At 34.5% G+C, this 12,405-nt stretch overlaps 3 protein-coding genes across 4 annotated transcripts in view; all 3 read left to right on the forward strand.

Annotated features, from left to right (window-relative positions):
• Positions 1-51: 51 nt before the first annotated feature.
• On the forward strand, positions 52-2,109 carry LOC123008480 (probable ATP-dependent RNA helicase DDX55 homolog). The gene is made up of 5 exons (XM_044404295.1): positions 52-262; positions 309-469; positions 519-680; positions 729-1,226; positions 1,277-2,109. The coding sequence occupies exons 1-5, from the start codon at positions 109-111 to the stop codon at positions 2,045-2,047; spliced, it is 1,746 nt and encodes a 581-aa protein (XP_044260230.1). The 5' UTR covers positions 52-108; the 3' UTR covers positions 2,048-2,109.
• A 4-nt stretch (positions 2,110-2,113) lies between these two features.
• LOC123008481 (N-acetylglucosamine-1-phosphotransferase subunits alpha/beta) lies at positions 2,114-4,134 on the forward strand. The gene is made up of 5 exons (XM_044404296.1): positions 2,114-2,295; positions 2,341-2,696; positions 2,742-3,452; positions 3,499-3,807; positions 3,849-4,134. Exons 1-5 carry the CDS (start codon positions 2,209-2,211, stop codon positions 4,129-4,131), a joined length of 1,746 nt encoding a protein of 581 aa, XP_044260231.1. The 5' UTR covers positions 2,114-2,208; the 3' UTR covers positions 4,132-4,134.
• A 288-nt stretch (positions 4,135-4,422) lies between these two features.
• LOC123008482 (homeobox protein PKNOX2-like) overlaps positions 4,423-12,405 on the forward strand; it is a 10,745-nt gene continuing 2,762 nt past the window's right edge. Inside the window, exons 1-5 of one of the 2 annotated variants that reach the window (XM_044404298.1) lie at positions 4,423-4,761; positions 9,730-9,879; positions 9,943-10,114; positions 10,167-10,314; positions 10,363-10,487. In XM_044404298.1, coding sequence (XP_044260233.1) covers positions 9,740-9,879; positions 9,943-10,114; positions 10,167-10,314; positions 10,363-10,487 — 585 coding nt within the window. In that variant the 5' untranslated portion in view covers positions 4,423-4,761; positions 9,730-9,739. Of the gene's footprint in view, positions 4,762-9,729; positions 9,880-9,942; positions 10,115-10,166; positions 10,315-10,353; positions 10,488-12,405 lie in introns of both variants that reach the window. The other variant, XM_044404297.1, reaches the window with a different exon arrangement.

Below are 12,405 nucleotides of genomic sequence, written 5' to 3' on the forward strand. Positions count from 1 at the left end.
CTGTGTTTATAAATACATAGAAAATTCTATTAAAAACAATACGTTCGGTAGCCTGAAATTTAAACCATAACCCCACTTTTCTAACCTCACTTTTTTGTGGTCTAAAAAATGGGGAAATCGTGGGCCGAATTGGGTGTAAATCTTCACAAAGAGGTACAAAATGCCATAAAAACCCTCAATTTTCCAACAATGACACCAATTCAAGCGGCTGCAATTCCACAATTATTAAACAAGAAAGATGTAGTCGCTGAAGCTGTAACAGGTAATTTACATTTTTAATCGCAAAATTCCACTAAATCGGTTTATAGGGTCCGGAAAGACGCTAGCATTCCTCATTCCGCTACTCCAAATACTCAAACAACGCGACAAATGGAAAAGACAAGAAATTGGGGCTTTGATTGTCTCACCGACACGTGAATTGGCCACTCAGATTAAACAAGTTTTAAACCAGTTACTTGAGTCGATATCAGTAAGACAAACGTGGTGGAAATCGTTGATGGTTTTATGTTATTTTCCAGGGGATAACTTCTTTGTTATTAGTTGGGGGTAATTCAGTTGAAGAAGATTTCAATAATTTAAAACGGGACGGTGGCAATGTAATTATTTGTACCCCGGGTCGATTTGAAGACTTACTTTCGCGCAAAAGTGATTTTAACTTAACCTCAGCTTTGAAAAATTTGGTAAAGATCAAAAATCACCCAATTTTTCTTTTCTCATTTTTATTGTAGGAAATTTTAATCCTAGACGAAGCCGACCGACTGCTAGATTACGGTTTTCGGAAATCTCTCGACGTAATTTTGAGCTATTTGCCGAAACAGAGACGTACCGGTCTTTTTTCAGCCACTCAGACTAAACAATTGCAAGATTTAATCAGGGCCGGACTCAGGAATCCAGTTTTGGTCAGCGTTAGTGTGAAGGCCGAACATAGCACGCCCGAAAAATTAGACAATTATTATATTATTGCGAATAATAATCATAAATTAGCGGCACTTTTTACATTTTTGCAAAGTCGGTCTGTGCAAAAAGCGATGCTTTTTTTACCGACTTGTGCCGTCGTTGATTTTTGGTCGGAAACGTTTCCTCATATTTTTGCCGATTTCCCGATTTTGGCGATTCATGGAAAAATGAAAGAGAAACGCAAAAAAATTATTGAGAAATTTAAAAACTCAACTAGAGGATTATTACTATGTACTGATGTTCTAGCAAGAGGAATTGACATTCCGGAAGTAATTATTATAATTAATTTGAAGTAATTGGGGCTAATTTTCATGTTTAGGTTGATTGGGTCCTCCAGTGGGATCCCCCGGCCAGTGCTAGTGCTTTCGTTCACCGCGTTGGTAGAACTGCAAGACAAGGACGTCAAGGATCGTCTCTCCTTTTCCTCCTCGACACTGAAGAATCCTACGTCCCTTTCATCGAAAAAAATCAGAGAGTCAAACTAGACCAACTCCCCGACGTTTCAAACACTAAAACTAGTGAAAATTTGAAAAACATTTTACAAAATTTGCAAAAAACTGATCGCGATATAATGGAAAAAGCCAAAAGGGCATTTGTTTCGCACGTGAGAGCCTACTCGAAACACGAATGTTCGTTATTATTGCGAATCAAGGAATTTCCGTTCGGTCAAGTGGCCACAAGCTACGGTTTACTCCAATTACCGAAAATGCCCGAACTGAAGAAACACAGTTCGGCCGGATTTGAGCCCCTCGAAGTCGACCTCAACACGATTCCCTACAAGGACAAACAAAGGGAAAAAGTAAGACTACAAAAACTGGAAGTCTATCAAAATACCGGCTCATGGCCGGGGAAACCCAAAACTGTGAAAAAACCAAACGAGCCGTGGTCATTAACTAAACAAAAGAAAAACGAAAAGAAAGAGAAACGACTGAAACGGAAACGGGCGAAAGAAAAACCGGGAAAAAAGAGGAAAAGTGGAATAAGTGAAGAGGATTTGGCCGAATTAGCGCGAGACGTCGCCTTAATAAAGAAATTCAAGAAGAGGAAAATCTCGGAAAATGAACTCGATAAGAGCTTCGGTCTGGTATAAAACTGGCAACATTGCGTCACATTGTGATTTGAGGTTATATAAATAAATCCTATTTTGGTTGTCTTGCCGGTTTTATTTTAGTCCCGCGCAAACGCAATGAAAATTCGCACACTTAAAAACACCTCTTTTGTTTATTTATTCACTTTTCGCCCCCCAAAGGCATGATTGTGTGCCACTTGAACCGGCGATTTAAACATTACTGTCTGGGGGCTCTCGTCTTGTACATTTTCGTGTTCTATGTTTTCGAGGTTAGGTCCCCTCAAATCGGGTCACTTTTCATTAAAACGTTTCAGGTTTTCCATTTATTTGGCACATGTCCCCCGCAGGACCCCATCGACGTGGTCTACACATGGGTCAACGGCTCCGATCCACGATTTCTGGAAAACCTAAAGTTCTACGTGAAGAAATACGATTCGTGGATTGATTTCTCCCGATATGACGATAAATATGAGCTTATGTTCTCTCTGAGGTCACTGGAGAAGTATGCACCCTGGATTCGGCATGTTTTTATTGTTACCAATGGGCAAATACCCTCGTGGTTGAATCTGGATTATGAAAGGGTTAGTTTAGTGACACATGAGGAGATTTTCGAGGACACTTTCAATGTTCCCAGCTTTTCTAGTCCTGCCATCGAAATGCACTTGCATAGGTAGAGGAGTGTGTAAAAAATCAACAATCTAAAACACTGTTTCAGAATTCCAGGTCTTTCGAAACGGTTTATTTACTTCAATGATGATATTTTTTTACAATCACCACTCTTCCTCGACGATTTTTACTCCCCGAGTCGCGGTTTTCTCGTTTATTTATCCACATTGTTGCCCCCTTGTTCGCCCGAATGCTCCTGGTTGTTTGTGGCTGACGGACATTGTGATGATGTTTGTAACAACCCCAAATGTCAGATGGATGGGGGCGATTGTGATTCCAATCCGAAGACTTTACACGGCGATGTTATTCTTGACGATCACGACATTGAAAACATCACTTATTTGGCACAGAATTTTAGCCACAAACTGGCCCAACACGAAACAATTAACATATCGCAACTTATCCAACAACATAACAGAAAAATCCTCCTTTTGGATAAGTTGAGACGGCACAAAACACGCAAAAAAACCATTACTGACCCTTATACCGCCTCCCTGCAGCACACGAATCGAATTTTGAATGATTTTTACGGTTTTTCCGTACGCAAAGTCCCAGCACATGCCCCTATCATGATAGATAAAGACATCATGAATGAAATGCAAAGAAAATTTCAAAAACATTTCGATAAAACGGCCAGAAATCGGCTCAGAAGTGTGGACGATATCCAGTTTGCATTTTCCTACTATTATTACATAATACATGAGAAAAAGATCGCCGGTATTGATCAGATTTTTGATAAGTTTGATACGGACTCGTCCGGGTGAGGAGTTTCAACCAAGAGACCAAAAAATCAAAATTTGTTGTAGTGTTTGGTCCGAAAATGAAATTCGGACCGTCATGACGAAATTATACGAACTTCCATTAAACGATGAAGCTTTTCGACATTTTGCTTCCATTTTGATAAACTGCTCCAATTCGGATTTTGTCGTTACGAAAAATTTTGTTAAAAAATGTCACACATTGGCGCAAATTTTGGAAACACAATTCGCAACCGAACACAGATTCAAATTCGAGTTAATTAAAGACTCTGATAAGAAATTGGTCACTTTTAAAATGCTAAACTCGAATTTGACTCAAGTTATCAACCAGTTGGATGACATCCGAAGAAACGCAAGGTTTGTCGTGTTTGTCATTTCTTATTTGATTTTTTTTGCAGGAAATTTGTTTGTCTCAACGACAATTTGGACCACTCTCAAACCACAAACAATGACGTGATTCAAAGACTGATGTTTGATTTTTACACGTCTTTATTTCCAGTTCCTAGCAAATTTGAGTTACCTCAACAGTACAAAAACCGATTTTCCTATATCGAAGATTACAATTTATTGATGGAGAAGAAACACGAGAAGTTTCTACTGGCTTGTGTTCTACTATTTATGATATTATCAATTGTATTTAGCAAAAAATTGTGTAAATTAATTAAAGTTTTAGTCGTGTAAAAATGTGTTGTGCGCATGCGTTTGCAAAAACACGTCCCAATTCTAGTATTAAGTAAAATTTTTGTGTTTCTTCAATAATAAAAAAACACAAGTGATTGGAAAAAAAAATATAACAGTTTGGCGCTCAAATTTGAACTGCTTAGCGTGTAATTACTGCGTTGGGCGTGTTTTAGTCCGATCAATCACCGACGGATGTCCCCATCTCGCTCACTGTCTCTATTCCATGTGTGACAGAAGTGGAGTAGGTGGGACATCTGTCGTTGCTTGAAAATTAAAGGCGTAGCCATTTTGATTTTGACGAATATTGACATACGTCTTGCGAGTCTAGACAGAAAGTCATTTGTTACAGGCAAAGTGACATGTAAACACTTGATTTTCGTCGAAAAACACCGGAAGACTCACATGTGATAGTTTAGTAACGGTGACCGATATTTTCAGCGATTGTTTCAGCAGTTATCTGTGATTTGTTGGTGAAAATTCGTGTGTGTGTTGTTTTTTTTGGTGCGCGATCAAGTTAACCTTGCTTGCTTTCGGAACCGGGTGTCTTTGATGATGGTGTTTTTGTGTACTCGAAACGGTTCTTGATGGGGGACTACTTTGAGGAATTCGCTGTTTTTTAAACGGAATTATGTAAGATTTTTTTTAATTTTTTTTTCACGTCACGAGGTTAACCCGTCTGGTTAGCACTTGGACTGTAATCAGTGTAAATTGATATGCCCTTCCATATTTTCTGTTTCATTTAACACGTCGAATGGTTTAGGTTAGGTTGTGTGTAAACAATTTCGATTTTTCCTAATTAAACTTGAAACGCGTCTATTTGTACATATTTAGCGACAACTTGAAAATATAAAACATCCCTAAATTAATAACCATAGAGATCGTGATTTTCGGGGGTCCCCCCCACCTTTAGAGTTTTTAATGCAGAATTCGTAGTGAAACATATTTCAAACAAGGGTGGATTCAAATAACATATAAGCAGCCATAAACATTTTAAGCATGCACGAACTTAAAAATATAAAGAAAACAGACTGGTGCAAAGGGACGTGGAAAACAGAGACGGAAAATTGGCGTCGAGATGTCTTTTCTTTTTCGGTTTGTTTTCTTTTCTGACATAATGGTTACGTTTTGAATATGAGGTGGAAAACCGAAGCTTGCCAAGAATTAAATGAAATGTTGCTTTTTTGGGTTGGTCATGCTGGAAACCTCAGACACATCATGACACTTTTGAATGGCTTATGAATGACATTTGTTACTATGTGTTGGCCATACTGTTAATTTCAAATGAAAAATTGAAAACTATTGATTTTGATAAAGTAATTTGAATTTAGTTTTCTACATAATCAATCGATTTTTTTATTTGGACGCAAAACATACGAATGATTTAAGGGAAAATAAATTAATTTGCCCACAAAATAATCATTTACAAGTAGCCGACCTTTTGAAGCCCCTTATTTACAACATCGTTATAAAACTGACAAAATTTGATGCAATCACTAACACCCGACCTTTTCACAGTTGTAAACTTTACCGTTTTACCCCAATTATAGTTCCCACTATCACATGAGTTTACGACGACCCAAGTGAGCAAGTCATAAATTAAAAATAATTTTCTCAAAAATGAATTTAATTCAAATTTTTCAATTCTATTTTTTTTTGCTGATTTTATAAACAATATTCGGAAATAAATCTCCATAGATCGTAGAAAAATTATGAATTGACTTTTTGGTCGAAATACTCAAAAAAATTAAAGGAATAAAAAATTTTGGAAATTTTTTTGGTGATTTTTGAAAGGCTGTAACTCATCGAAAAATGGTCGTATTTAGATCAAAGAAAAACTATTTTGAAGCTTAAAGTTTGTAGTTTTGAGAACTTTTGGCAATTTTTTTTTCTGTGTTACGGTTATCACGTAATCCTAAGTAATTGCGCGAGAAAAAAAATCTATTTTTTTTTGTTTTTGCTTTTGGTTTTTTTTTTAGTTAAGACAATGCAAAGGCCGGATAGCTTGTTCATTCATATTTAATATGCTTTTTTTATATTCTCTTTACGTCAATTTGTCGCTGAGATATCTGAATTCAAATGAAAAAATCAGGTGTGAACATCACACAACTTTCCTTATTCCACTTATTTGGAAAACATCCTAATAACGACAATAATTTAGTGTAACCTTTGTGTTAGTGCCAGATCATAGTTGTCGCGGGTCAAGTCTGGGGTGAAGTTTTTTTTTAATTCGGTACCCATATTATTATTATTATTATTATTCTATCACATTTTACTGTTTAATAAGGTATTTTTCATGATTCTAAATAATTTGCATCCCCATGAATTTATTGTATCTTCAACCGTATGCGGCTTCCGACCAACTTTTTGTCTTTGCGGCCGAACGGTTCGACCGATTTTTACCAATTGTTTCGTGCTACGTCCCCTTGCTACAAGTAACTTACATACCAAATTTCAAGTTTCTAGCTCTTACTGTTCTCGAGATATGCTGTTTACAGACATACACACACAGAGAGAGAGTCACACAAACCAACTTTTTTGGTGTCTTGAAGTTATAATTCGTCCAGAAATGTAAAAATCAGGGTAGGTCAAATTTCAGCCGATTACTTTCCTTAAAGGATAATGTAAAAAGATCCTTTTGTCTTTGATCATCGATATCTCAACAATCAATGACCACATACAGGGTGTTTCACATAACTTTACGAGGCTTGCGCCTAATGTACGCACCCAAATATACAAAAGTCACAGAACACTGGATACAAAAAACACACATTTATTTATTTAATTTTTGGAAACCCATGACAGTAGTTGTCAAACTAATCACTGTTTCATTAGTACTCATAAACTGCAGTTTTTCAGAAACAATTATCATTTGTTATATCAAGAGACGGCATGAATATGATTGTAGTTTATCTGTCTTAATCACTAACTAACTAAAAACGTTGTAATTTTTGAAAGGGTGAACAAATTAGAGAAAATTATTCAATTTTTCAAAATTTGTAATCGAGTTCGTATCGGAATATGTATTATTGATTGCATCTTACAGGCGCAGGCCTCGTAAAATTACGTGAAACACCCTGTATAAGGATAGTGTCAAAAACTGGAATAAATGTCTTACAAGATCCTTTTATAAATTAAATTTTTTTTTCACTCTCAACATTGATTTGAAGAAAAGAGAGAAAAGTAACTTTTAGCGTTGTTTTAGTAAATCTACTGCGTATTCACTAATGTTTTTAGTGTTTTTATGTACCCCTCATAACCCTGTAAATTTTTAAATCGATCCTTCAAATAAAAGAATTAAAGGAACAGTTGAACATATTGTTTCTGAATATTGTCTGATCTTCGTCAAAATGAGAAAAACAATTTGTTTTCACGTTACGTGATAACCGTAACACAGAAAAAAAAATTGCCAAAAGATCTCAAAACTAGAAACTTAAAGCTCCAAAATAGGTTTTTTCTTAATCTAGATACGACCATTTTTCTATGAGTTACATCCGTTCAAAAATCACCAAAACATTTAGGAAAATTTTTTGTTATAAGTGCGGAAGGCAAAATTTTACAGCATGAAGTTTAATATTGAAGCATGAAGCGAAGATGAGTGCCTTAATAAAATTAAACGCTATACAAAACGTTTATCGTTTTTATTTGGACCGTTTTTATACATAATTTGAGTATATGGTATTAGAAGGAGTTGGTACAGTGGCGGACACGGAATTTTGGACATCAAATTTAGGACAGTTCAAAAAATGTCAATGTAAGCCACGCTTTATTGTCATTATAATTGACGTTTGAAACTAAAATTTGAAAGTTTTAGTTGAAATTTATTTTTGGCGTCGATTTTCCGAAACAATAATGCCAGCAGTACGTGTTTTTATAAATTATTTTGATTTGTTGTAATTTTTTCTCTCGCTCTCAGGATAACAATTACAAAAACCGTAAGTGAGGTTAGTTGCCTAAGGCCCGTTTTACATTTTTATGTCAGTCGAATGACAAATCGTCCAAAAGTCCGTGTCCGCCAGTGTATTAGAATCGGATTTTTTAACCAACACTACAAATAGTAGATTACAGACGGAGGTGGAAGTTTCTTCATTAACAAGGCAATAAGCCTAGTTTCGATGGAGCAACGACCATACTATTTTATTCGGAATCATTCAGAACAGAAAGCCAATAAAAATAATAATAAAGATTTTATCATATTTTGAAAGATATAGCATACGACAGTCCAGGTTGGGAAGTGACCATTTCCCGATCTGAACTGTCATATTACTTATTAACTGATACGGAAATGACTACTTCCCAACCTGAACCTGCTATTTTATATCAATTGTTAAAGGAAGTTGAAATGTCAAACTTTCCAACTTTTTACATGCAAGATAATTTGATTATTATTTTATGATTGTGAATAAAATACATTTCTGTTCTAAATCCTAAATTATTGTTGGAAGGTGCCATTTGTTGGCAAATAGTCCAGATTTTTCATTTTTTAACACTTTTTCCTGTCCGAATTAGAATTGCAAAAAACTTTGTTTTAAAAATAATGGTTTGGGACAGTCACGACTGTACTGTATTGTTTTTCCTCGATTTTTCCACACTGTTTATTATTATTATTGGCCATTATTTAAATATTGTTTATTATTTGCTTTCGTAACGATAATAAAATGCTTTTTTTAATGTTGGAAAAAATAATACACCAAGTTTTATGATTAAAAACGTATTGGAAAATTGAATTGAAAAACACATTAATTTGATTTTTATATGTAACGGCAAAATTATGGAATAATCTTATTTATTAAAACTGAAAATATTTTGTTTTGGCAAAAATGCTCAATTTTCTTTTTAAAAAATACAACATTCTCAACTTGATTAAAATTGTATGTTTGTTTTTCTTATTATTTCACTTTTTGGATGTTTTTTTTTTTTAAACTATGTAATATTTTTTATTTTGGTGTTGTCATTCGACATTTAAAAGATCTATCGAATTGAAATCAAGTTGAAAATTGTGTATTTTTTGAAAAGAAAATTGACCTCTTCAAACATTTTTGCCAAAACAAAATATTAACCCATAATTTTGCCGCTCACTGTATGCAATCGTACAAAAATAAAAACACGCACATTTAAATTAAATTTTTTGCGGACGAAATGAGACCGAGAATTTTTCTTTGGGTGTCGAATGTGCACCAGTCGGAATTGGAGGCACTGTTGCGTGCAATGCAGTGTCGCGTTAGAAAGAGACGTCGTGAGCGTCGCGACGTCATAAGACAGAGCAAGTGCATAAGATTTCTCAACGACAGGAAAAAGGACGGCTTTAGGGGTCATTATGTACAAGTGTCACCGAGGGACAGATTCCGTAGTACAATAATTGTGTTTCTCCCGCCCCAGAACGGAATGAATTAAACATATCGAACGTAGGAAACCACTGACGTATAGAACGAGTGTATAAGGTCACAAATCGTCGGCGATGCTCCACCATCCCGACGTTCTTTTATTAATTTTAACCAAATATTGCCAGAGCAGCTGTTTTTTACTGGCCGCACATTTAAGAACTCGCTTTCTTCTTCTCTATCTTTCTCCAAGCATCGATTAATCGATTAATCTCTTTAGGTAAGATGAAATGGAGTGTGGAGTCCAGAGCGCAATGATCAGCGTGCCACCTGGTGGCGATTCCGTTCCTCAAAGTCTAGCGACGTCGGTTTTTCCCCCGCCAGATTCCGACCAAGCACAGTTTGAAGCCGACAAAAGGGCCGTTTATAAGTAATATCTACCTTTACGACTAAACTAAACCAATTTTTTTTAACTTTTTTATTTTTCACACAGACATCCTTTATTCCCACTTTTGGCGTTGTTATTCGAAAGATGCGAATTGGCAACACAATCTTCGGATCCTCAGTCCAGCGATGCCTTCAATTTGGACATTCAAGCATTTGTACAACATCAAGAACGCGACCGCAAACCCTTTTTAGCAAACGAACCCGAAATTGACGGATTGGTATATAATAAACCACAATTGTTTTCTTTTTGCAAATTTGATTTTTTAACAGATGATTAAAGCCATACAAGTATTACGGATACATTTATTGGAGTTGGAAAAGGTCCAAGAGTTGTGTAAGGATTTCTGTAATCGGTACATCACCTGTTTAAAAGGAAAAATGCAGTCGGAGAATCTTTTACGCTCGGATTACCCTCAAGGTGAGAGATGATGAACGTTGTATTTTAGCTAGGAATTAGACGTTTTAGGAGCTGCAGGATTAATGAATAACCTTGAAAATAACAATAATAACAGCATGATGTCGCACGGAAATTCGGAAAGTGGATCGGCCTCCAACAGTCCGGTGCAATACTCCATCAGTCCGCCCCAACCGGTAAGAAATTTAAATCACGCGCCAAAAGTGGGGTTAGGGTTTTTCATCGCACGTGTTGGTCACACTGACTGCAAGTTCTAGTCACATGTGCAATGTTGCCAGAAGGTGATCTTTATACTAGTTTAATGATTTGGTGAAAACTTTTGAAAAAAATCAAATCTGTGATGATTTTTTAGAAACGTGACTGTGCCAGCAGAAAATTAATGTATTTTTAAATAATTTATATAAATCGGGTATTCGCCCAAATATTTTATTTGATTTTTTAATTATTGATATAGTAAATTCAGTCAAAAATGATCACACTATTTTTTTCTCTATTTTTTTTTGAGCATTTTACACACAGAAACTCAAATACTAAATTTTCTCAAAAACAAGTTAAATAATCGAGACGTAGTTTGGTTTTCTAAATGATATTACACTCAACAATGTAAAAAAATCGCTAAAATGGGTCAAAAAGTACATTATTTTGTCTATTTCTAAGCGTTTTAGTATGTTTTTAGTCAAAAACAGAACTATTTTGCAATATTTCGTTAAAAACAAACCGAAAATTTATGAAATTAGGCCAAAACTATTGTTATTTTTTTTTTAGAGTGTTTTAGCATATTTTTGCTAAAACTGACTGAAAAATTGTGAAATTAGAGTGAAATTGATATAATTTCAGCGGGTCTCGCTGGATTTATTAGTTCGTTTTTGAACAAGATACCATGGGCGTCGTTACGAATTTTTTTTGAAAGGGGCAACCTCATCGCAGTTTAAAAATACATATTTTATTACAAATACAAAAACATGTTTATACAAAATAGGAACATAAAACCATATTTTTTTTAACGGAAATTATAAATGAAATCATAAGACAGGGATCTCTAAAACCATAAATTGGAGTATAAAAGTGTAAAAGTTAAAAAAATATAAAAAATAAAAAAATGTAAAAATTATAAAAGTTAAGCATAAAGTAACACAAATCAGTAAATAACATGAACTTATAAATACTAAGAAAAATGTAACACTTGGAAATCAAAACATACAATAAAAACTCTTTCAAAATAAAAAAATAAAAAAGTTAAAAAATATTATTTATGTAACAAGTTGCAAAATGAGCTTGCAAAAAAACAGTCATTTTTAATCGTGTTTTATACTTACAAGATTTTTGCCAAGTTGGTTGTGAAAAGCATAGGCATCAAATTCGAATTTAAAATCTGTGATTTCAATAATTTTTCAAAATCATACTAGGTTGTGGCGTTGCTTTTTTACAAATTTTAACATAGCGTTTCTAATACTTTTCTTGTTATAGTGTTTTTCAGTTTACAAAGTATAGTAGTCAATGTGGTTAAATCCTGTCGGATTTGATTAAGAGTTTTATTTTTATTTAGTAAAAAATAATGTTTAGGTCACTTCGAGTAGCTTCAGGTCGGTTCAGGTCACTTTAGGCCACTTTGGGTTACTTCGCATTACTTTGGCTTGGAGTAAAAAGAAAGTGTTAAATGTGAGAGATATCCAGACTTTTTTTCAAAAAATCGTGCTACAAAAGACAGTTGGGGGGGAGACTAAGAAAGTGTCAGATGTACTAGATTAAAAAAATTCTAGACTTGCAAAAAAACATTTCTTAAAGAAATGCTTAAATTAAAAAAAAAAAGTCAATCTAGACTTTTTTTCAAAAAATCGTGCTACAAAAGACAGTTTGGGAGACTAAGAAAGTGTCAGATGTACTGGATTAAAAAAATTCTAGACTTGCAAAAAAACATTTAAAAATTTCTTAAAGAAATGCTTAAATTAAAAAAAAAATGTCAATCCAGACTTTTCAAAACATCGTGCTACAAAAGACAGTTGGGGAGACTAAGAAAGTATCAGATGTACTAGATTAAAAAATTTCTAGACTTGCAAAAAAACATTTACAAAAAACATTTCTTAAAGAAATGCT

Source organism: Tribolium madens, unplaced genomic scaffold, assembly GCF_015345945.1.
Source record: "Tribolium madens isolate multiple individuals breed KSU strain unplaced genomic scaffold, Tmad_KSU_1.1 Scaffold_71;HRSCAF=194;Tcas5.2_LG6, whole genome shotgun sequence".
Classification (NCBI taxonomy): Eukaryota; Metazoa; Arthropoda; class Insecta; order Coleoptera; family Tenebrionidae; genus Tribolium; species Tribolium madens.